The sequence below is a fragment of the Lytechinus pictus genome, chromosome 18 (genome assembly GCF_037042905.1).
Source record: "Lytechinus pictus isolate F3 Inbred chromosome 18, Lp3.0, whole genome shotgun sequence".
Taxonomy (NCBI): Eukaryota; Metazoa; Echinodermata; class Echinoidea; order Temnopleuroida; family Toxopneustidae; genus Lytechinus; species Lytechinus pictus.
In genome coordinates this window covers 13,561,555-13,583,522 of record NC_087262.1, presented here as the reverse complement: position 1 = coordinate 13,583,522, position 21,968 = coordinate 13,561,555, and the positions used below count along the sequence as shown (strand labels likewise).

The 21,968-nt window shown below is 37.1% G+C and overlaps 1 protein-coding gene across 1 annotated transcript; it reads right to left on the bottom strand.

Annotated features, from left to right (window-relative positions):
- Positions 1–3,728: 3,728 nt before the first annotated feature.
- On the bottom strand, positions 3,729–20,429 carry LOC129281927 (uncharacterized). The gene is made up of 4 exons (XM_054917852.2): positions 20,417–20,429; positions 19,240–19,432; positions 5,935–6,110; positions 3,729–5,661 (listed from the first exon to the last, which is right to left on the bottom strand). The coding sequence occupies exons 1-4, from the start codon at positions 20,427–20,429 to the stop codon at positions 5,435–5,437; spliced, it is 609 nt and encodes a 202-aa protein (XP_054773827.2). The 3' UTR covers positions 3,729–5,434.
- Between the last annotated feature and the right edge of the window lie 1,539 nt (positions 20,430–21,968).

The window sequence follows — 21,968 nt, the reverse complement described above, 5'->3', positions numbered from 1 at the left end:
TATAGGAGGTCATGACTTTGAAACAGAGGGTCGTGGGTTCGAACCCCAGTCATGGCGTAATTTATCCGCATTGTGCTGCACTCAACCCAGGTGAGGTGAATGGGTACCTGGTAGGAAGAAATTCCTTGAATGCTTGAGCGCCTAGGCAGCCCAGCAAAAGCCGATGTGATACATGTAATAATAGCAGGGCCCGCTGGGAAAACAGTTTTCAGAACTAAAGTGGCTTCCCTGGGTAAATATACCTATATTATCATCGTTGTTATTATCATTACTATTATTATTGTTACTATCATTATTGTTATTATTATTATTTTAGGAGAAAGGAAATAGAAGAAAAACGAGGACAAGCATAAATTAATTCAGTTGCGGCCTTAAACTAGAGTGTGCGAAAGCAGGTGTGAAAAGTTAGATTATCTAGATCAAGAGTAATATAAAATAATTTCTATTTCAGAATTCTGGGTCATTTCTATTAACATGAAAATATCCTTCATAAGAATTAATTGGATTTTCAGGCGTAAAAAGAATGGCAACAAGTACCATGGCCACGAATAGACAAATTGAAAAAAAAATCACTTCTGAAATTAGACAAGGAGGCAGTCACGCGACCTTAATAATACATCCTCCTAACAAGAATTTGCTTTAATTTTTTATAGACGATTTGAGTACTACCAGAGTCTGAAGGTGATTATCCGGATGTAATGTGTGGGGGAGAGGATGGGCATGGTCGGGGTGGGGAGGAGAAGGGTCATATTACTGATCTCGTGCGCGCCAGTGCTAATATTGTTGTTATTTAAAGGTATTATTATTTTTTATATCAATTCAATTTTATTGATATAAGAAATTACCACCCCATTGAAAATAATGCAAATGAAGAGATGAATAGAATTGCACGTTCTGAAATCTCCTACAGCCATATTGTTATACGAGTTAGGGTTGTAACTGGTATCAAATACTACATCAAATAATGTCATAGAATATCCATGAGAAGGAACTAAATGACTACCAGGCGGAACTATTGTCAACCCCAAAAGTCCCTTTCACAATATTGTTGGTGCGACTGCTTACAACCGTTGCGATTCTGTGCAACATATATTGTGACCAAATGATCGCAAACGATCGCACGAGCAATATTGAAAGCCCCTCAACTGGTTCACCGATATGGATTTAATAAAAATAATTCTTCTCCTCCTTGTTTCATTAATCTCGGTCTAGTTGTTTGTGTATGGGGGCGTGCAAGGTTTTTCTGAAACAAGAGCCATAATAATGAATTCATTGCACCCAGTCTGTGAGTCGCATCAAGAATACAAAAAAGAGAGTGTCTTCATTGATAATCAGGATGCACCTTCCACCTGTCCTTTTGACATTGCCATAAATCACTTTTAATGAAAACTGAATAATTTATGGAAACCTCTCTCATGTATTCCATTTCTTTTGCGATATTCAGCCGAGAAGGATATTGTCTTACAGAAGAAAAGGATAAAAGCGTGTTCTTCATCTGCATTCGTGATAGAGTCGACTGAAATTAAACCGGTCCGCAATGGCCTTGGCATTAAAAGGCGTGATAAAGCCAGTGCTCCGTGTAATGTTTTTAATGATTCCTGTACCGCTCTACTAACGATGCTGACAGGGCACTAGAAGCTAGAATGTTCTGATCCTATATGTTCGAGTATGATATTGCAACGTTATCTCTCGACATATTAGGAGTCAGTGGCGTACCGCGGGTCACGGCATTGTGGGGCGCCAGCAAAAAAATTGAGACACTTATTTGGCGCGCGAAGCGTGCTCAATGTATCTCATTGATCATAATAATGCGAGCGCGAAGCGCGAGCAGATTTCTTTTTATTCATACCTAAAAAATATTATAAGCAAATGTTTGTAATCATGATTCATACTTGTCTCACCAAACAAACAATGCGAGCGCGAAGCACGAGCTGATATTTTTTGTTTACATGTATATTGACCCCAAACAGGGCTATTTTTTTTTTTTTAAGATTATCTTTTAGGAATTCATGGACAGCATACATATCACATAATCTCATCATATCTTATAATTTGTTCTTCCCTCAATACGTTTCTTTTTCTTTCTCTCTCTTTTTTCTCCATTTCCCCTGGTTTTTTTTGCCAGCCGATGGGCACGTGCCCCCTGTCCCCCCCCGTAGTTACACCACTGTTCATACTGGCTAATGCAGCTCCTGTCTCCCTGTGACATACAACTAAGCAATTGCTCGTCAAGGTGATTTTTTACGATTGATCATACACATTAATCTATGCAATCAATCGTAAAAATCAACCTCAAAGTCAATCGCCAAGTCAATCGCCAAGATCCAGACAAGCTATTATGCGATGTCATTGATCATTATTTTTAAAAAAGTTCGGACATTTTTTTTTTTTTTTTTTTTTGGGGGGGGGGGGGGGCCTTGGTGATCCCCTCAAAAATTCGCAAAATATTTTTCCGCGCGAAATTTTCTAACCGCGCCGCTCGCAGACCTTTTACTTTCAAGTCTTGCACATCTTTTGAGACCACATTTGCGACACCCGGGTACGCGCTTCCGAAATTACGCAACATTTTGTAAGTGAATGTCAAACCAAAGATTGTTCGAAAACGTGATATCGTATACTTTTTGTGCAAATTGTGTGGCTCCGAAAAATGGTGACTTCAAAATACGACAAGTGAAGAAGACGAAGGTAAGAAGAAGACCTCTCCGAATGCTAAGATATACAAGGCATGCAAGACATACACAAGCTCAGACAACCTACGTCATCACCACCTCTTTTAAAAACAGAATATGAAAACAAAATCGGTTGCTCTGTATACTGCAGTACACGCATGGGTTGAGTCTTGGCGTACCGTAATAAATAGATCTGACGATGCCGAAAAGAAGCCTATTTCCTTCAACTATTAGCCTGGATTATTTTCAGGTCGAGGTTCATCTGGTTAGTTTATCGTATTATCATGGATCGTTTGTTTTGATGTGAGCACTGTTAGTTTTATTTAGTATAATGCCCAAAATATTGGGAAAAAAATGTTTGCTGTTCATATTATGAAGCATTATGATTACTACGTAACCTAGATTGCGATTATTTTTTGTGAAATTAACACAAAACTGCTGTTCTCCATTCCCACATGTCAACCCCCTTTCCCCCTAGATGCCAGCTATAGCAAAAAATAAATCCCCCAAACAGAGATGAAATTATCTCGGATATACAGTTCTATATTTTTACTATTGCTTTTATATGAAATTTCCTCATATTCTAAGATAACTACCCAAGTGTGTCCTGGCTCATACAGGAAATTTTCATAGTCTTGCATTCTGAAGTTTCTAAATGCAATATTCCCATATAAGAGCAAATGGGCATTGTGGAGTATTCGTGCGAATTCTTCAAGTGATCTCCACTGGAATGTCTATAGGCTACTGCAAATACTTGCATGTAATTTTCTCAGAGCAAATACATAATTGAAAATCCCTTAAAACTACGTGAAATTCTATTCTTGTTATAATAGCGGGTATAGGGAAACGATTATATTTTTTTTAACGAACAAAAACACTGCTTAGCTTGTTTTTCATGTTCCTTATCTACATTGGCTTATACAATAGGGGTCCAAACCCAAGTAGCTTTGTGCCCAGAGGTGACTCCCGTCTTTGAATTTGAGGGGGGAAAAATATTTAAGAGGAAGGAAAGGGGAGGAAGAAGAAAGGAGAGTTTTAAACATGACTAGGCCGTGTAAATACACTCCTATTATTGATACAATGGTCAGTCTTTTCAGTGTTGCCACTTCAGTTGTTATGAACTGATCTCCAGGGGCCCTTCAGAAGATTATTATCATTAACGTTCTCCATTTTTATGCGTCCAGCGCCAGACAGGCAATGGGTCAAATTTTAAAGAAAAAAGACTTTGGTAAGTCCCGGGTAAGACTCGACCGGTAATCAAACCAAGGACGCTCTGCCACCGAACCCCGATTCAGTTGAGAAAAAATATTATGTGTTCATACTTAGTTCGTCCCCTTCTAATCAGCGTATTCTCGTACCGCCCCTGTTTGAGCCTTATCGTATCATCTTCCAATAAATTGTTTCATTAAGTGGTTAAATACGCCCTTGAGAGTCTAATGTGCCTTCATGATGCAATAAATGTGCTCGGCGGTAAAGTTCAAAAGGTCTAACGAGGCCACGATGTTCCCTCCTTCAACGATATTTAATGATATTATGACAGGGTTATGCATTAGTTATTTAGTTAATAAAGGGATGGGAAACAGAGAGCTGGGCAAGGTAATTCGTATGTAATCACAATGTTTTCCATCAGAAAGAATACAACTTTTTGCAGCTACCGCAATGGAAAACGCCAAATAATCGCATTGTGACGCATTCAAAATTATGAATGTAAGATAGGAAAGAGTTAATGGAACAATTAGGGAAAGCTAAAGTTAATCATGAACTGGTGGAGTGAGGAGAGGAGGGAGAGGTTCCCCAAACTCTCTTTTTTTTTTCAAGAAAATTCTCTTTTTTTCAAGAAAATACCCACCAAAATCGTCATTCAGGAACCGGATGGGGTTTTTAACAGAACCTTTGCCCCCTTTGCATTGTTGCTGCCTCCGCTCCCTGCCACACCCTCCACATAGGAATGATCGGCTGCTAATCCCATGAACTCGAACCACCATTTTAAAGTATAACATTATAATCTTTACTTTTTGGGCTGAAATTAATAAGTTCATATCTACATTAGATATCTGTTTGGTAGTATTTGCGTTTTACATTCCAGAGCTTATTACCAACAAATTTATCCTATAAAAAAAATCATCTCACTCTCAATCAAGTTCATTCCATGAACTGGAATGTGAATGAGAAAAACATTATTCGTCAAATACATGAAGTGAAATAGGTGAAATCCAATTGTGCTCAATTGAAATACTTTCACTTGTCAAAATAAGCAAAATGTTCGACATCATATTTCATGTTACAAATTACTCAGTGGCGGATCCAAAGGGCCGGATGTGCCCCCCTTTTTAGAGATGTATTCAAAATTTGTAATGTAATTTTGCCGTTTTTACTCTCCTCTTTTGAAAGTGAGGACCATTTTTTTTGCTTGTCAAATTTTCCGCGGACGAAATGATTCCGCCCTGATTGCGCAAAGCTTAATGAAACGGCCCTGTTTGAAATAGCTCATACTGCAGTCACATCAAACAAACGACCATAAACCGATCAAAGCTTTTACGTTTTCTTCAATGGCTTATCATCGGTCAGTTTGGTGTTGGGTCCCTTGGAGTGACTTTAGGCCTTATACAATGGTGTCATCTCACCGCCATCTTAGAGGCTGAAGCCATTGCTTCGCATGCGTACTCCTATATCCTCTGAGGGAGGGCGATATGAGATTATGACGTCATATGCCTGAGGGCTATAATATAAAATGAGTGTGAATGTGATTTAATTGGGTTCTTTGATCACTTACCAACTGGCGGACTCATGATATCCGTGGCGGACGGTCTGCGGGAGTTTGTCCGGGGTGAACTGGTATTGTGGGTAGGGGAACCTCCCTCGGTGGAATCCGCGCTGCATAGGCTAAGGGTACCCACGCTATCGCGACGTCCATCGATCTCCTGATCGTACGCCGACGACGACGAAGAGATGACCTTTTGCTGTTCTTGATTGATGATGGGGACTTGGCATCCTGGATAAGTAAAAATCAGAATGAAACAAAGGAGATGGGTGGATAGTAAAAATAGTTTGTAAATTAAATCACCGATGTTTGTTTTCCTGACAATATGTATAATGTAAATACAACCAGTTATCATAAAGAAGTGGAGATCGTTACCAATGAAATTTTTGAAAAAAATAATAAAACAAAACATTTTGATATGCGGAATATGTTTTAAGGTAATACAACATCACCTGTAGTTTGTGAGCCATAAACACAGAATGGCTAATACGTTGTCATGGTTACCTGCGTAGGACGGCCTCCGCTCCATGGTGACCGAGGGCCTCCTTTCGGCCGATCCTCTCATGTCCGGCTGGTCCAGCATGTCAGGCATGGGTGAGGCCGGAGGGGGGAATGTGAAGCCCCCGATGCGCTCCCGTGGGATGGGGGCAGGTGGAAGGGTGAATGGTACGGTCTTTAAACTGCAATTGAGAGAGAACAAGTGGTTTATGGAAAGGTCAATCGGTTAGTACATGTGGAACGAAAGAATTGTTACACGAAAAAAAAAACACAGCGTGGTATTTTTTTACGCGTATTTTATTTCGAACGGAATTAATAAATCTTGAATTTTGAATTTGTACCCCGGTAACCACTAAATAGTCACTTGCAACATAGATATCACTTTCAGAGTAAGACAATGTCCCCGACGAGGGTTTTTAAAATGGCCCACGAGTCGGAATAGGGTGCAGAGTTGACTACTTTCAAGAGAATCAGCGTGATATAAAGTTTGGAAATAATAAAAATATAAATGGTGGCGTAATAAAACAAATTGAGAATGACAATATGTGAAATCTAACGGGAAAAATATGGGGAAAATGCTTCGAAGGAATACTGGAAATGAAATTAATTTTCTTTTTTTAGCAAATGTACACGTCAAATTCTTTGGTCAGGAGTTATGACCCGACCGTAAAGAGCTACAGAGTAAAGGATCACGAGAAAGAGAGAGAGAGAGGGGGGGGGGGAGGTGATTGTGTAAGTAATTTTCTAGAGATTTTTATACCAGGAAAAGAGGTTGATGATAGTTAAAAGACCAAGTCAAAGGAGCAATGCCAATAAAGTGTGTTTAACCGTGTTGGAATAGAATAAACATAAAATATACAATTATGTGATAACTTGGATGGTGTATACAGTTTCTACACGGACTGTGAGAAACTGATCATTACAAAATGATACATATGTAATGCCACCTGATATTAATTATTTTCTACCCCTTTCTGATAAAGTTCAATGCCATTAGAATCGATAACGCGACGGGTCGTCAACACCACTTGTACGGCTTGATGACAAAGATACAATATTTCTAGGTGGTGCTTCTGGCAGTCTGGGCCTATAGACATGATAGCCTAAGAACAGTCAAATTGCACCTGAAATAAATATTAGGGATAATTTTGGAAGAAAACGATTCCAAGACGGCAATGAGGGTGTATTTTTTCCTGCCGATTAATCTTATTAATTTATTTTATCTGTAATTAACAATTGACTGCTTATCACAATCAGTAATCATATTATAAAACGGGGATGGATTAACAGTTGGGATCGGAAAAGACAACCATAGGATTTGATCTAAGGCTGGCCGGTGTGGTGTAGCAAGAAACAAACCTTTGTTCCATTGCTTTCAACTTTCTCACAACACTCAATTACTTGAAAATGAAAAGACTAAGTATACAACCAGCATCTTCGAACGTAAACAGTGATTTCGTTGAGTGTAAAGAGATCACTTCTGCGCTGAATGCGTGCTATTAGCACCAGATGTAGAAAAAGAGAGTGAGCGTCGATATCTGTAAAGGCCTCGCCAACACCTATTTGGTATCTCAACGATCCAGTCTTTAAGTGCAATGCTCGGAAAGGTAAGATTAAATTGATTTCTTTTAAGTAAGAGTCTTGTATCTCCCGTGAATGCACCTGGCTTTTATCGACTTTAGAAACCGAGAATGAATCGTGAACAATGCAATTGAACTACCCAAGAGGCCTTGGTTATATACTCTCTCTCTCTCTTGAAAAAAAAATCGAGTGAAAAATATACTCCTTTTGGGAAGTTGATCATTCGATTAAGAGTAAATTTTGCTTGTTGTGTGAATATCACTCATTTTTTAAGTTAAAATTATTTAAATAATTCGTATGTTCACTCTAAATTCACGCCAAATTGAGTATTTTTTACGGCACTACCAAAAGGAGTGAAAAACGAGTGATAATTATTTTTGTGTGTGTTAACGAAGGGAAGAGTTTACGGTCCTGGGCATGCTGCCTGTGTTAAACACTATCGACAGCACACCTGGAAATCTACTATAAAGAAATGAATTAAACCAAAATTACCTTTATTTTATAATGGAAACCTTATTTTCTTTTTGGCTTGCTTGTCGAATTTGTCCTGATCCAAATCATCTTCATTTTGTAGTGAAACACTTTTCCCCCTTTTTTGGTCAATTTTTTTTTCCAAAACAGCACTCCTTATTAAAAAATCATTTCCATGGACTGGAATAGTTTTATTGCCAATCCTCATTGCGCGCTTGTGTGTGTGTGTGTGTTTTTTTCAAGAGGAAAACGCGTTTGATTGCAAGTTATTTTTTCAACCAACCGAAAGCGTGCCCTTGGGCCTTGCGTTTGATTGTGTGAGTTGCAATTAGGCACAACTCATCTTGCTCATTGTGCAACGGGCCCCCAAGTTACCCAAATTTCCGTGAACTTGTCGAATGCAGCTAATTATGGGGGACATCGCCATGCCTAGCTCTACGATAGGCGCCGTATACGGCACACCCTATTTTTCTTGAAGGAATGTATCAAGGTACATGCTGGCGAAATATTGGAACATCAATCCCTTAAACCCCTTTTAATTGACGATACAATCCCTTGTCTCGCAAGCGAATGATAAAGATTCATTGGGGAGATTTATTTCTGCAAGAAAGTCGCCACGAGGCTTGATTTTCCGATATCTCTCGCAAAATTAGATTAATTCTGTCTAGGGTAATCACATTGAGGATTTATCAAAAGACATCGGGGAAAAACGGCAACAAGGAACAATCGATTCGGAAAAGATGGTGGATGAGGAAAAGGATATTCAGGGAATGGCAGGAAGTGAGAAAGGGAATTGAAAGATGGGGCAATAATTTATTTTTTTTGGAAGGGGGCTGAATAAAAATTGTATACGCTGAAGTGATTCGGATATATTTAGAGTGAGCAAAGCGAGCGTGCCGACAATTCAGATGATTTTTTTTATACTAGTCAAAAGAAATCCTCTTGATATTATAACCTTGAAAATCCAAGTAGTCCTACAATGATTAAAGATGAAAATAAATAGTCGTACAGATTTTGGCGTCTCCAGCTGATTCCAACTCTGGCAGGGCGCCATCGATAAACAAAGAGGTAGAGAATGGGAGAGAGATAGAGAGGGGGTGAGAGAGGGAAGGGGGGAGATGGGGAATGGTGGAGGGGGAGAGGGACGTGGTAAAATAGAAATTTTAAACACGAAGAAATGGAAAAGACGGACTATAATGGTCTATGTGAAATTCAGAGTGAACAGCTTCTTGATTGTAAAAAGTGAATAATAAGACAGATGTAAAGAGGTTGAGCGGGGTTATGGCTCATTGAGAAGGTAGACATATAGATATACACTCTAAAAACACATTGAAATTTTACCCAATATTGGGTAGAAAGGGAACATGCATGATTGCTGGGTATTTTTTACCACATATTGGGCTATTTGAACGCTACATTGCGTAAAATGTAGAAAATCTTTTTACCCAACCAACATGCATGTTCCCATTTTACCCAATATTGGGTAAACTTTTTTTTTAGAGTGTAGGACAGGCTTATAAACTACGGAGATAAACTAGAGACATTGGGCGAAAATAAAGCAAATAGATAAAGGAAATCGAAGAAACCATTATCAAACACGGAACGACGGTAAGGCATGAAGACATCTTCCAATAAGGCTACGTTCACACCAAGGAGACTGACTCCACATCAATCGATTGTATATCACTGATAATTAACGTAATAAATTTGGTCTGTCAGGGTCGGTTTCGTTGGTGTGACTGCGGCATTAACACCTCAGTCATATTTGTTCTACGGTGGCCGTACGGCGAGTCGAAAAACATTTAACATTTTTGTAATACCTGCATATTGTTATGAATGAATAATACGGCCGTTTTCGACTCGCCGTATCAGGCCGCCGTACAGCAAATGTGACTGAGGTATAAGGCCAATGACCTGAAACATTTATAACCAGCCAAAGTTAACATCATCAAAGACAAATAACACGTAGTAGAGACCTGAGGCCCGTCTTACAAAGAGTTGCGATTGATCTGATCAATCGCAACTATGGAAAGCTAGCAAAGTCAACATGTAAAAATGCATGTTTGTTCAAAATATTTTCTAGATATGAATGTATATCCATAAATTCATTGATTTCTTGACAATTTGATGTGTTCTCCATGGTTTACAAAGGACATTTTGCAAATTTCCTTAGAAAAAATTATGACACTGATGGATTTCCATAGAGCTATGATTGATTGGATCAATCGTAAGTCTTTGTAAGACAGGCCCCAGATCTAATGATAGTTTCAGGAGGTATGCGCAGTAGCCTGTATCACCGTTAATATTGGAGAGACTGCATACAAAAGTCATGTATACTACAGGGAAGGTAGCCATAAGCAGGCAAAACAAGAAATGCCTTTGGTAAATAAATACGCGTGCTTATTTTACCAGCAAATAGAGTACGCTTTGCTGCATTGCCTGCAGTTTAACACCAGGCTGAGCATCTCTGGCGCGTGAATACACCCAAAAGCATTCCACAGCTCGGCAAAGATAACTACCCTCCTCGTATAGCATCTAGTGCGATTCCTCACACGTAGGTATAGGAAAAAAGAAACACAAAAATACCGTCGTTGTGAAAAATGATAGAAAAGGAAAAAGGAAGAAATCTCAAGCACATGATCACTTGACCTATTTCGTGTTGAAAGCCATCGGCGATGGCCTTCCGCCTCATGAAGAAAGAAAAGCAAGTTTTATGAACAGAAAGAGGGAAAAGGGAAAGGGGATAAATGGAGAGAAAGTTGAAATATGACTCTTTCGTAAGATTGAACGCGCGTTTTCTCTCATGATTAGTGTTTGACGTCATTGAATTAGCTATATCTTTGCTAGATAGTCTGAAAAAAGATTCGAGTGTATCCCAGGATATTTCTATAAAGAAGAGTATACATTTTGCTTAACAGAGTCTATTCATATAATGTAATGCATGTAATATGAAATGTAATCATCATGGTGAGTGTGTGGGAAATGTAATGATATATATTTTTATATATATTTTTTTAATTTGACTTTCTGATGAAACATGATATTTTCACTTTAGATGTTTCTATTAAACAATAGAGGACAGAGAGAGCGCGAATGAGAAGTGGGATGGAAAGAGGGGAAAGAGGAGAATTAGATGACATAAGAGAAAAGGAGAATTGGGGATGCAAAAACAAGAGTGAGAGTGGGAGAGAAGGAGAGGGTCGAGTTACATTAGGAAAGGGAGAGGAGGGAGACAGAGAAAGACGGGAAAGGAAAACTGAAAAAAGGGGAACGGAGGTAAAAATAAACTTCGAGAAATTGTGTGAGAATTTGGATTGTCTTATAACAAAGCACTTGAAGAGCATGAAGAAAAACATGAGGAAGGGATTATTTGCAGTCATTTTTCATTATTTCCTTTTCTCAGTCATTTAGTTCTCACTCGGGCTACACCTCCTTATCCTTCTTCTTTTTATAAAATGTGACAGTTTTCCTACTTAAGATTCTGTCGTGTTATGGATTTTACGAGCAGGTGGTTTGCTGGAAAAGACCCGGGACAAACAAAATCTTTGGAGAGCTTCGAAATCGATACTAGCTGTTCCCATGCTTACACGAAACGGTCATTCTATATTAGACGGAAGCCCTTTATTGGCTCACGAGTGGAAATTATAGATTTAAGGAGCTTGTCAACAAGCTTGTTTGGTCTGAAAAAATGTATTTAAAGTCCGGAAGACAGATTTTTTTTTACATGTATAACTTATAAATAGGAAAAAAAAATCAGAACAAATGCCTACACAGCTAAAGGGAAACAAATTGTGTTGTTTGCGACTAGAAAAGGTGAAAGGCCATGTTCACTTTCTAAGGTTGACACTTAAATAATACAAGATATACATATATGTTGATCCTCAGTCGCGAGAAATAATGCGCGTTTTGTTATTTTGTTAAACAGCAGCCCTGTCAGACGCCACCTATTCCAAATATTATAAACATGAGCAATCGAGAATAATCCTTTGCTAAACATGCTAAAGAACAGCGTGCCTCTGCGGGATTTTGAACATACGAACCTCTCGTATCTTTAAATATGGGTACTAGTAATTTAAAGGTCATGTCCACCCCAGAAAAATTTGACTTGAATAAATAGAGAAAAATCAAACTAGCATAGTGCTGAAAATTTCATCAAAATCGGATGTGAAATAAGAAAGTTATGAAATTCTAAAGTTTCGCTTATTTTTCACAAAACAGTGATATGCACAATTAGGTGAGTCAGTCGATGGTGTCCATCACTCACTTTTTCTTTTGTTTTTTATTGTTTGAATTACACAATATTTCATTTTTTATAAATTTGACAATAAGGAACTTGACTGAACCATATAGTATTAAACAATGCTACTTCAACATGTTCAGGGAGGAATTAATCGTTGTATCACTTGACAATGAGGAGAAAAATTAGAATATAATTATATTTCATATAATACAATACAAAAGAAATAGTGAGTGGATGACTTCATAGTCTCCTCATTTGCATACCAGCCAGGATGTGTATATAACTATATTGTGAAATTAAGCGAAACTTTGAAATGTCATAACTTTCTTATTTTACATCCGATTTTGATGAAATTTTCAGTGTTATGCTTGTTGGATTTTTCTCTTTTTATTCAAATCAACTTTTTGTTGGGGTGAACTTGTCCTTTAACCACAAGAATACGACACCTGAAATAATCGCCTACCCCTTTGGCCCCTTTTACCTTATTATGAAGACCCATGGTTTGAAGAAACAAAAGCGGCAAGAGTTGATATGAACAGAGGAAAGGAAATATCGACTCTCCACTCCCCCAAATTTCATAACAACAAGTCAGGGCAAAACGTGACAAGCATACATTGGCATTATTTTATGGCAAAAATGTGAAAAATACTATAAACACAAGGGCCGCGGAAGGGTTTCTAAATTGGGGGTGGGCTCCGGGTGGGCTGACCATTAAAGGACAAGTCCACCCCAACACAAAATTTATCGGAATAAAAAGAGAAAAATCCAACAAGCGTAACGCTTCAAATTTCATCAAATTCAGATGTAAAATAAGAAAGTTATGACATTTCAAGTTTTGCTTGATTTCACAAAACAGTTATATGCACATCCTGGTGGGTATTTAAATGAGGAGACTGATGACGTCTTCCACTTACTATTTCTTTTGTATTATATTATATGAAATAGGGAATACTCTATTTTTCACCTCATTGTCGAGTAAAACAACGATTAATTCCTCAATGAACATGTGCAATCAGCATTGTTTAATACTATATGATTCAGTCAAGTTGGTCCTTATTGTCAAATCAAAAAAAAAATTTTTTTTGTATAGTTCAAACAATAAAAAAAAAGAAATAGTGAGTGAGGGGCATCACCGACTCTCTCATTTGAGTTGTGCATATCACTGTTTTGTGAAAAATAAGCAAAACTTTGAAATGTCATAACTTTCTTATTTTACATCCGATTTTGATGAAATTTTCAGCGTTTTGCTAGTTTGATTTTTCTCTATTTAATCAAATCAACATTTTTTTGGGGGGTGGACTTGACCTTTAAAAACAATATAATGTCTATTTCTACATTTTCATACACAACCAAAAGTGTACGTGTGGGGGGGGGGGGGCTGAAGTCCCCTCACCCCTGTTTCTGTGGCCTTAACATTGGATTGTACGCACTAGCGTACCTACGGGGGGGGGGCAGGGGGGGCACTCTGCCCCCCCCCTGACGAGTCACAACCCATGCAAAAACGTATCTTTGCCCCCCTGACGGGCTTGAAAAAACCTTTTTGCCCCCCCTGACGAGCTTTAAGACCTTAAATGCCCCCCTGACGAGCTTGAAGACCTTTTTTTTTTTTTTTTTTTTTTTTTTTTTTGCTTGTCAATTTTTTTCCGGTACGAAATCCTTTATTTGTGATCGAAGACCTTTTTTTTTTTTTTTTTTTTTTTTTTTTTTTTTTGCTTGTCAAATTTTTTGGCGGACGGTTTTGCCCCCCCTGTGGAAAATCCCAGGTACGCCACTGATTGTACGTATTTTATCTGAGGGCGCACTCTTGATATCGGTCTTTGAAAACAAATGATAGATTTTCTTCTGACCCTCAGATGGTTGGGATTATAGAACAGGCTTTGGGATTCTGAAAGATAATTACAGATTAAGATGGATCGAATAGACGGGGATAAGAACGACCTTTAAAAAATGGATTAGCCTCGGGAAAATGGGTTGAGATTACGGCCGAACCTTTTTTCTAAAAATCTGATTGACCTATTAGACTTAATGGATTGATGGAACTGAAATCGGAAGAATTCCCACTCGATGAAAATGAAACAGTCACCAGAGGGTTGTGTGATCATATGACTAGGAGGTCGTATACTAAGGATACAATCAACACTACAACTCTCTACTACAGTGAGAGGTGAGTGTCAATGGCGTTAGCTTTGCAATATGAGTACCTTCACTGCTCGGTAATGAAAATACTCCCTAGGGAGTGGACATTGTACATGCAGGTAGATAAAAATACGATGACTGGATCTTAAAAACGCTTTATTGATGGTAATGGTGTTTGTGGTGTGTTGTTTCAACCCTCACCCTACCCCCTTGGTCCACCAACTGATTAATTTGTATTACAGTTTTGCATTTTCTTTTGGATTCTTTGGTTTTAGAACTTGCAACCTTAATTGCATTTATTTGTTTGCTTTATATCCAATCTAATTCTTACGATTCCTTCGTAATGATTTAATTAAATTTAATTGTATAGGAAGACACCAATACAACAAGATTCTAAAATCACTATAAGATATTATTTCAACTTTATCAAAATAATGGAATCATTTCCAAAATTCAAACTTAGGTTCAATAATAGAAATCACGGGAATTCGAGAGTTAAACAGAAGAAGTCAATAATAGAGTTAACTGGTTTATAGAACACAGCGCAAGCAGTACCGGGCCCCATAAAATTACACAGTTTCTCTTAACATAATCAAGCCACTAATAACTTGCACGTACTTTTATGTGAAGCGCAATTCCTAGCGTGGTCCAATTATCGTTGATGATCAGGGCGCTCGATAAAGCGGAGGAGTAATGAAATCATATCATTTGCTTTTGAATGATTAATTATTACCAGGGAGATAGAATCAATAATTATCTATCTATGCGTAAGCAGGAGTCTTTCTACACTGCAAAAACTCTGGTGTTGATTTAAAACCAGCCCGGAATCTATATTATGTCCACGCCATAGAAGTGTTAAACAACACCAGTTTCGTTTTGGTCTAACACCAGATAGGTGCTTATACAACACCAATTAGTATTAAAACGGCATCGGTTTGATTCCAAATTGGTGTTGTTTCAATACTTTTCTGGTGTGGACATATATAGATTCCGGGCTAGAGTTAAATCAACACCGGAGTTTTTGCAGTGTTGGGTGAGGGCGGAAATGTGGAGGGAGCTATTGGCAAAAAACTGGTATGGAAGGTAGCTAAACAACCAAGGCGAATTGCGAATTGGACATTGTGGCTTAGTGGTTGAGCGCCCGCCTCATGATGGGAAGGTCATGGGTTCGCTCCTCTGCCGAGTCGTACCAATATGAATGTTATTAAGACGTATACATGCTGCAAGCTATTAAGTTATTATTGAACTTGTGTAGCTTCTGTAGATTGTATATAGGTTTGTTTACATGTATTTTATTACTGCGTTCAAAATATCAAAATAATCCATATTATAAACAATATAGTCATAATACTTGATGAATCCAAAATAACGTTGTGATAATAAATTACACATTTTAATAACAAAAAAAAAAAAATTAATGAACGTAGGAGACCGTCATCGTGAAAGTTTAGTTTCATACATTTTCTTGTAAAGCGCATAAAGAATTAGTATCAATTATTATGCGCCTAATGAAACTAACATTATTATTATCAATAAAATTAAGTCTAAGAAATGGGGCCTTCTGCATTCAGGCGCTCGATCTTTTGAATGCACAATGCAAAAGGATATGATAAAAATTTTGTTTTGCAAATGATACGAATGACTATTATCGTTAATATTGCAATTGGAGGCTTTTCTGCCCTTTGAAATTTCAATTATAGGATCTCGAGCAAAACTTTGGCGCATCTTTTTCTTAGGGGGAATTCGCAACAGTAACAATATTTTTGAAAAATATCTTAGGCTGTTCCCCCCCTCCATTGCAAAAGAAAAACAAACAAAAACGAAGCGTCCCTCTATTATGAATCAATGGAAGCTTCAAATAAGCACCAAAATGGCGGAAAATTAAGAGATAAGGAAACAATAAAATATTCAAATAATGCAGGAAGGCAAGATTTTGGGTATCGTCAAGTGCATTATTGTTAGGATTTAAAGAGAACAAGAAAAAAAAATGTCTTAGACAAGTTGACTGCATCAGGCCGAGAAGAAAATATCCTTATATTTGTAGGCTACTGTATTCAGCATGCACTTGACATGATTGTTGCACGCAGGAACACTCTTTACTGTCATGACCATTACACGTAAGATTACCAATTATCCCTTTTGCCCGCTAAATATGGTTATTATTCATATTGCATGCATGTATTCCACGCTTATTTCGCATGAAAAACCTGAAAGCGCAAGTGTATATGATATTAATTACTGATTTAATATCGTGCTCTATACTGTAGTGATTAAAAAACATTGCCTACCGAATTTAAAGGGTATTCAATGCTTGTTGATATTCCAAGTTCCACGCTATACTACTTTACTACTACCACTACTTCTACTACTACTACTACCGCTACTTCTACTACTACTAATACTACTACTACTACTACTACTACTACTACTACTACTTCTACTAATACTACTGTTAATACTAGAACGACGACTACTACTACTACTACATGTACTACTACTTCTACTACTACTACTACTACTATTACTACTACTACTACTATTACCACTTCTACTACTATTACTACTAACTACTATTACTATTACTAGTACTACTTCTACTACTACTTCTATTAGTACTACTTCTACTTCTACTTCTACTCCTACTAGTACTACTTCTACTACTTCTACTACTACTACTACTACTACTACTACTACTACTACTACTACTACTACTACTACTAGCTACTACTACTACTACTACTACTACTACTATTACTACTACTACTGTAGTAGTAGTAGTTGTATGATCATGTGAGTTTATGCGATGGCGTACCTCGACAGGAGAGGCAAGTATATTTTGACACCCCCAACAAAAAAAAAAAGCAAAAACAAAACAAAAGTAGCAACTGAAAAAGGCCAACTTGCTTTTTCAATAAACGAAAGAAATATCAAGTTTATTTTTTGCAGAATTCTACTCAACCAATTATTAATCTACGTGGCTTATTTGGCGTTATACAAGGTGTGAAAATGTAGGTTGTTTGTAAGCGGCGAGTGGGCGATATTTCTTTGAAACAACGAAAACAAAAATACATATTCACTGGCGTGGATCGATGTATATATGAGTTTTTATATTAAAAATAACAGTAGGAATGGAAACCTAAGATGGCGGACCTTTCTGTGCTTCTTGAGGCAGCTCTTGAAAATTATTAAAGTTTGCTGAAGGTTATTAAAAAGATGGGCAAGAGAGACTTGCGGACACCCCGAAAAGGTCACATGATCAGAAAAGCAGATGGTTTGACCTTCAAATGGCAGAAAAACAACAACAGCAACCGGTGTGATAGCCAGATTACTTCATAAAAATATACTTTCACTTTTCTGTTCTCAAAATTAAAATTTGCACATCAGTAATGAGCGCAGGATTTTGGTGCATCGCGCAATATGCTTTGATATTGCATCTATATAGGCGACTCCTGCAGAAGAAAACTAGCCTTTTCTTGCACCACTAAATGGTTTTATATACGTAATAACAAACTATAATACACACAAAATAATGAAGATCCGTAATATTCCCTCTATATCTGAAACATTAAGCAGTAAATATCATTTTTACCATACAGTCGGATATTCATCATCCTCTTAAAAAATATTATTTCGAGATTTTGAAATCGTCCTTGTGCTCAGAAGAGATTTAATCTGTATAATGTTCTCGCTCTGACGTTTCCACCTTATCCTTTTCTTTTCCAGCTTACTCGACCAGTGAAAATATTTATTGCACTTTTGCCGATTGTCGCCATTGCCTGGAGACATCTTGCGACTGAATTTTTCATAATTGACGAAATTGATTTCTTGCTTGGCTGGCACGCAACTAATCTTTTAAAAGCGCCATATATCTCTTATAAATTAGCTTTCAGAATACGATTTCCCTTTCTTGCAGTCTGTACTATTGCACGTCACAAAAAATACATTATGACAGTGTAGATTGTAAACAGGATTGAAAAGAAGTGCAATGCGTATATGCAAAATAATAGAACAAAACCAAAGTTATGCTTGTTGGGTAAACGTGAGGTAGAATATAAGGTAAAATTTTTAATTCATAGAACGTTTGAGTATATATCAAGAACGTAATATATTCATTTGTCATGGTTATTTTTTCCTAGTAAATATTATCATTATTATCATTATCATTTTATTTCTAATCATTATTATTACCATCAGCACTATCTTCACAGTCACCATCAACAATTTTTTTGAAAATAACTACTTTCATAGGTTTAAGTCTGTCTTTCACAATGACCAGATGAGGGGTAAATGTTGAAAACTATACACTTCAAAATTTTGTTTTTAATGATCATGTAACAGACATTTTGATCATGTTGATAGCGTTTTGGGCTTCAAATTTCCATTGTAATAGCTATTTGTTTAAATTAATTCCAAATTAATTGTAATAAGAGGGCGGAAACGCCTTAAAAGCCCAATCGTACGCATGAATGTCCACTTTTTTAAATACTTTTTTATCTATTTATGTATTCATCTTTTTTTTTTACCTATTGCATTAATTGTAATATTTTCTCTAGCTATCTACTTTTATTTATTGGGTTATATTTGATTTATTGATTTGTTTATTTTTTGATTATTTATTCAAATATTATTAGTTTAATCATTTATTTTTATTGCTGCTATTTTAATATTTATTACTATTATTTATTTATTTATTTAGTTATCTATTTGTTTGTTTATTCATTCAATTATTTATACATTTTTATTGGGGGGGGGGGGGGTGGATCAACGTCTATTATAGTCTTAGTAATTATAATCATCCATAGCAGTATAGACATGGTCTGTAACCATCAACCGTCTAGTGGCAAACCTGATCACGCCAAAAATGGGACACTAACCATACATACCTTACAGAGGGCGTCGCCAGACTTTTGCCGTCGATCTGAACGGCCGGCGCCGGCTGCTTTTGCATCCCACCTAATCTTTCATATCGCATCCGCGCCCCACACTTTCTCCTATAAACGCGGTAGAGGAGGAAGGCGAGACCGGCGAGGACGACGGCGCCGCAGAGGGATCCGACTATGATGCCCGCAACGGGGACTGTAAAGAAAAAAAGAACAAGAGAATTGATGGTTAGTCTCTGAGGTCAGGTTTAAATGTCACTTATACTTTTTATTTAAGATAATCTTTTTTAAGTTCTGTTTTTTCCGTACTTTGTAATTTTATTGTTAAAAATTTTGACAAATTAAATAAACCTTTATAAATCAATCAAACAAACATTCAATTCAATAAATCAATCAATAAATGAAAAAACCCAATGACATCAATTAACCAATCAATCAATATTAATAAAAAAACATACATATACAAACAGAAACGGATTATAAGTTTGTGTGAGAGATATACTATTTTGGCATCTAAAATCATTCTTACAAGCTTATCATATTTCATTACCCAAGCATTTGATAGCGAGTGAAGTTCCTGTCCAAAACAAGATAGGACGCACATCCGAACACCCACTTACGTACACACAAGCACCCCCACCTCTCTCTCACACACATACACGCACACACGCACACATATAAAATGAAATCAGATAATGCCCGAACCATCGGAATGCAATATATTTGTATAAAGCAACTTTTGAACAACTTTGATATTTTATCGACAATGGTGTCAAATGTTGGGCAATTCTACAACAACGAGGACAAGAACATCAACGACTGCGGTTAAAAAAGCACTTTGAAAAAAAAAAATATTTCTAGAAGATATTGCAATTAGCAAGTACATCCCTATTAATTCATCCACCCTCTTATGCATCTGTCTTTATATCCAGCCACACCATCGAAACCCGAGTCCAACCCGACCAATTATAAGCCACTCGAATTAACGCAATAATTTTGATCGATCTACAGAGTCGGTTTCATTGGTGTGACAGTAGCTTCATAGACTACTATGGAAATCGATATGTTTAATTTGCATCTGACATCGTTGATACCAAACCCCTGTTAATATACGTTTTACCGCCCTTCACGCCCGGTGCCTCCTGGCGAGGACTGGGGTAAGCTTATCCCATTCGCGTACTCTGCGGTCCCATCTTGGCTCAAATATTCTGGCTCGTATTACCCCCTGGTTTACCACATAATAAACAAAGTAAAACAAACCCAAACTCTCAAATTAAATACATCAGGGAAGACTAAATCAGATTTGAGTAAGGCTGTCAAAGTTATAGGGCATATAACAAGAAAATAGAATCAGGATTGGAGGTCGATGAGATCAAACGTTTTATAACGGAGGGATGAGAACTGCTATACTATTTGTCCGGCTTGCAATTTGCAGTGTAGAAAATAACAAAGTGTTATTTCCCTCTGTGAAGAGTACATTATTGGTAAGGTCTAATGGATATAAAGCTTCATGGGTTTCAAAATAATTATAAGATAGTCTACATGTATATTAGATAAGTATGATAAAACAAGACTACTCAAAATTTAATGGATGAATATGCATTTAAACATGTCACAAAGTAATCTTGTAAATTTTCTTTTCCAAATAATGCATGGCGAATGTCTCTTTGAATTTTTAGTTACATTCACGATAAGGGAAACAATAAATAAAGCAAATACACTGTAAAAAATGACGTGCTAATTTAGCACGTACAGTGCTTGTATAGGGACTGCACTACTAGTGCTGATTTTCTAGTTCAAATTTGAACTAGAAAATCAACACTGGTAGTGCAGTCACTATACAAGCACTGTAAGTGCTAAATTAGCACTTCATTTTTTACAGTGTAAAATCACAGGCATCCATATAGAGAGAAATATTATCGCAAGCATAAGATTGATGGAAGGTTCAAAAGATACTCGAAGACTTCAAGAGTAAGCCGAAGATAAGGAGTGTGGGTTCTAAAAAAAATGACGGGAGAATATCAGAACGTCATCTTAGTGATGCTCATAAATTCATCCGAGGCTCTCAGGTTACTACCTTCCCGCGGGCTCCGTTTTTCTTGTCTTACAAGGAGAAAACACCAAGCAACAGAGACATCATATTTTTTCATCCTGTGTAATTAAAACGTATCCTCTGGCAGCGACGAGAAAAAGACATATGAAGTTTCACAGTCCAAGTGAAATTTTATTACCGTGGTGGTTCTATTTATAAGTTAGCAAATCACGGGTAGGAAAGACAATAATCCATTTTGCATTTGTTATCTATTGTCTTAAGCATATCTAGAGAACTTTTGAGGATGATCATATTGATTGTGTTCTTAAATACGTTTTTCATTTCCATTTTGACCATGAAAGATTGAATTCGTATCTGCGGGGGATCGAACGACGTAGGCTGAATTCAGAATTCACAACAAATAAGTAAAATACACCAAAAAGTTCGTAGACAGCAAGTTTATATTTACTGCAGTAGTTGAAGTGTCAACATCATGAAAACTTGGGAAATCTTCAACGAAAAAAAAAAGAACGGGACCTAATTTCCTGTAGCACCAAGGCATTTTTGCCAAAGTAAGCACAAAAATTCATATCGGAATTCAGCTTCAAAATGATTAAGAATCGGAAAAGCGTTTCATCAAATTTTTTAATGATAAAGTTGTCAGAGACGTCAACTTTCCTTGATTTTGATTGGCTGAGAA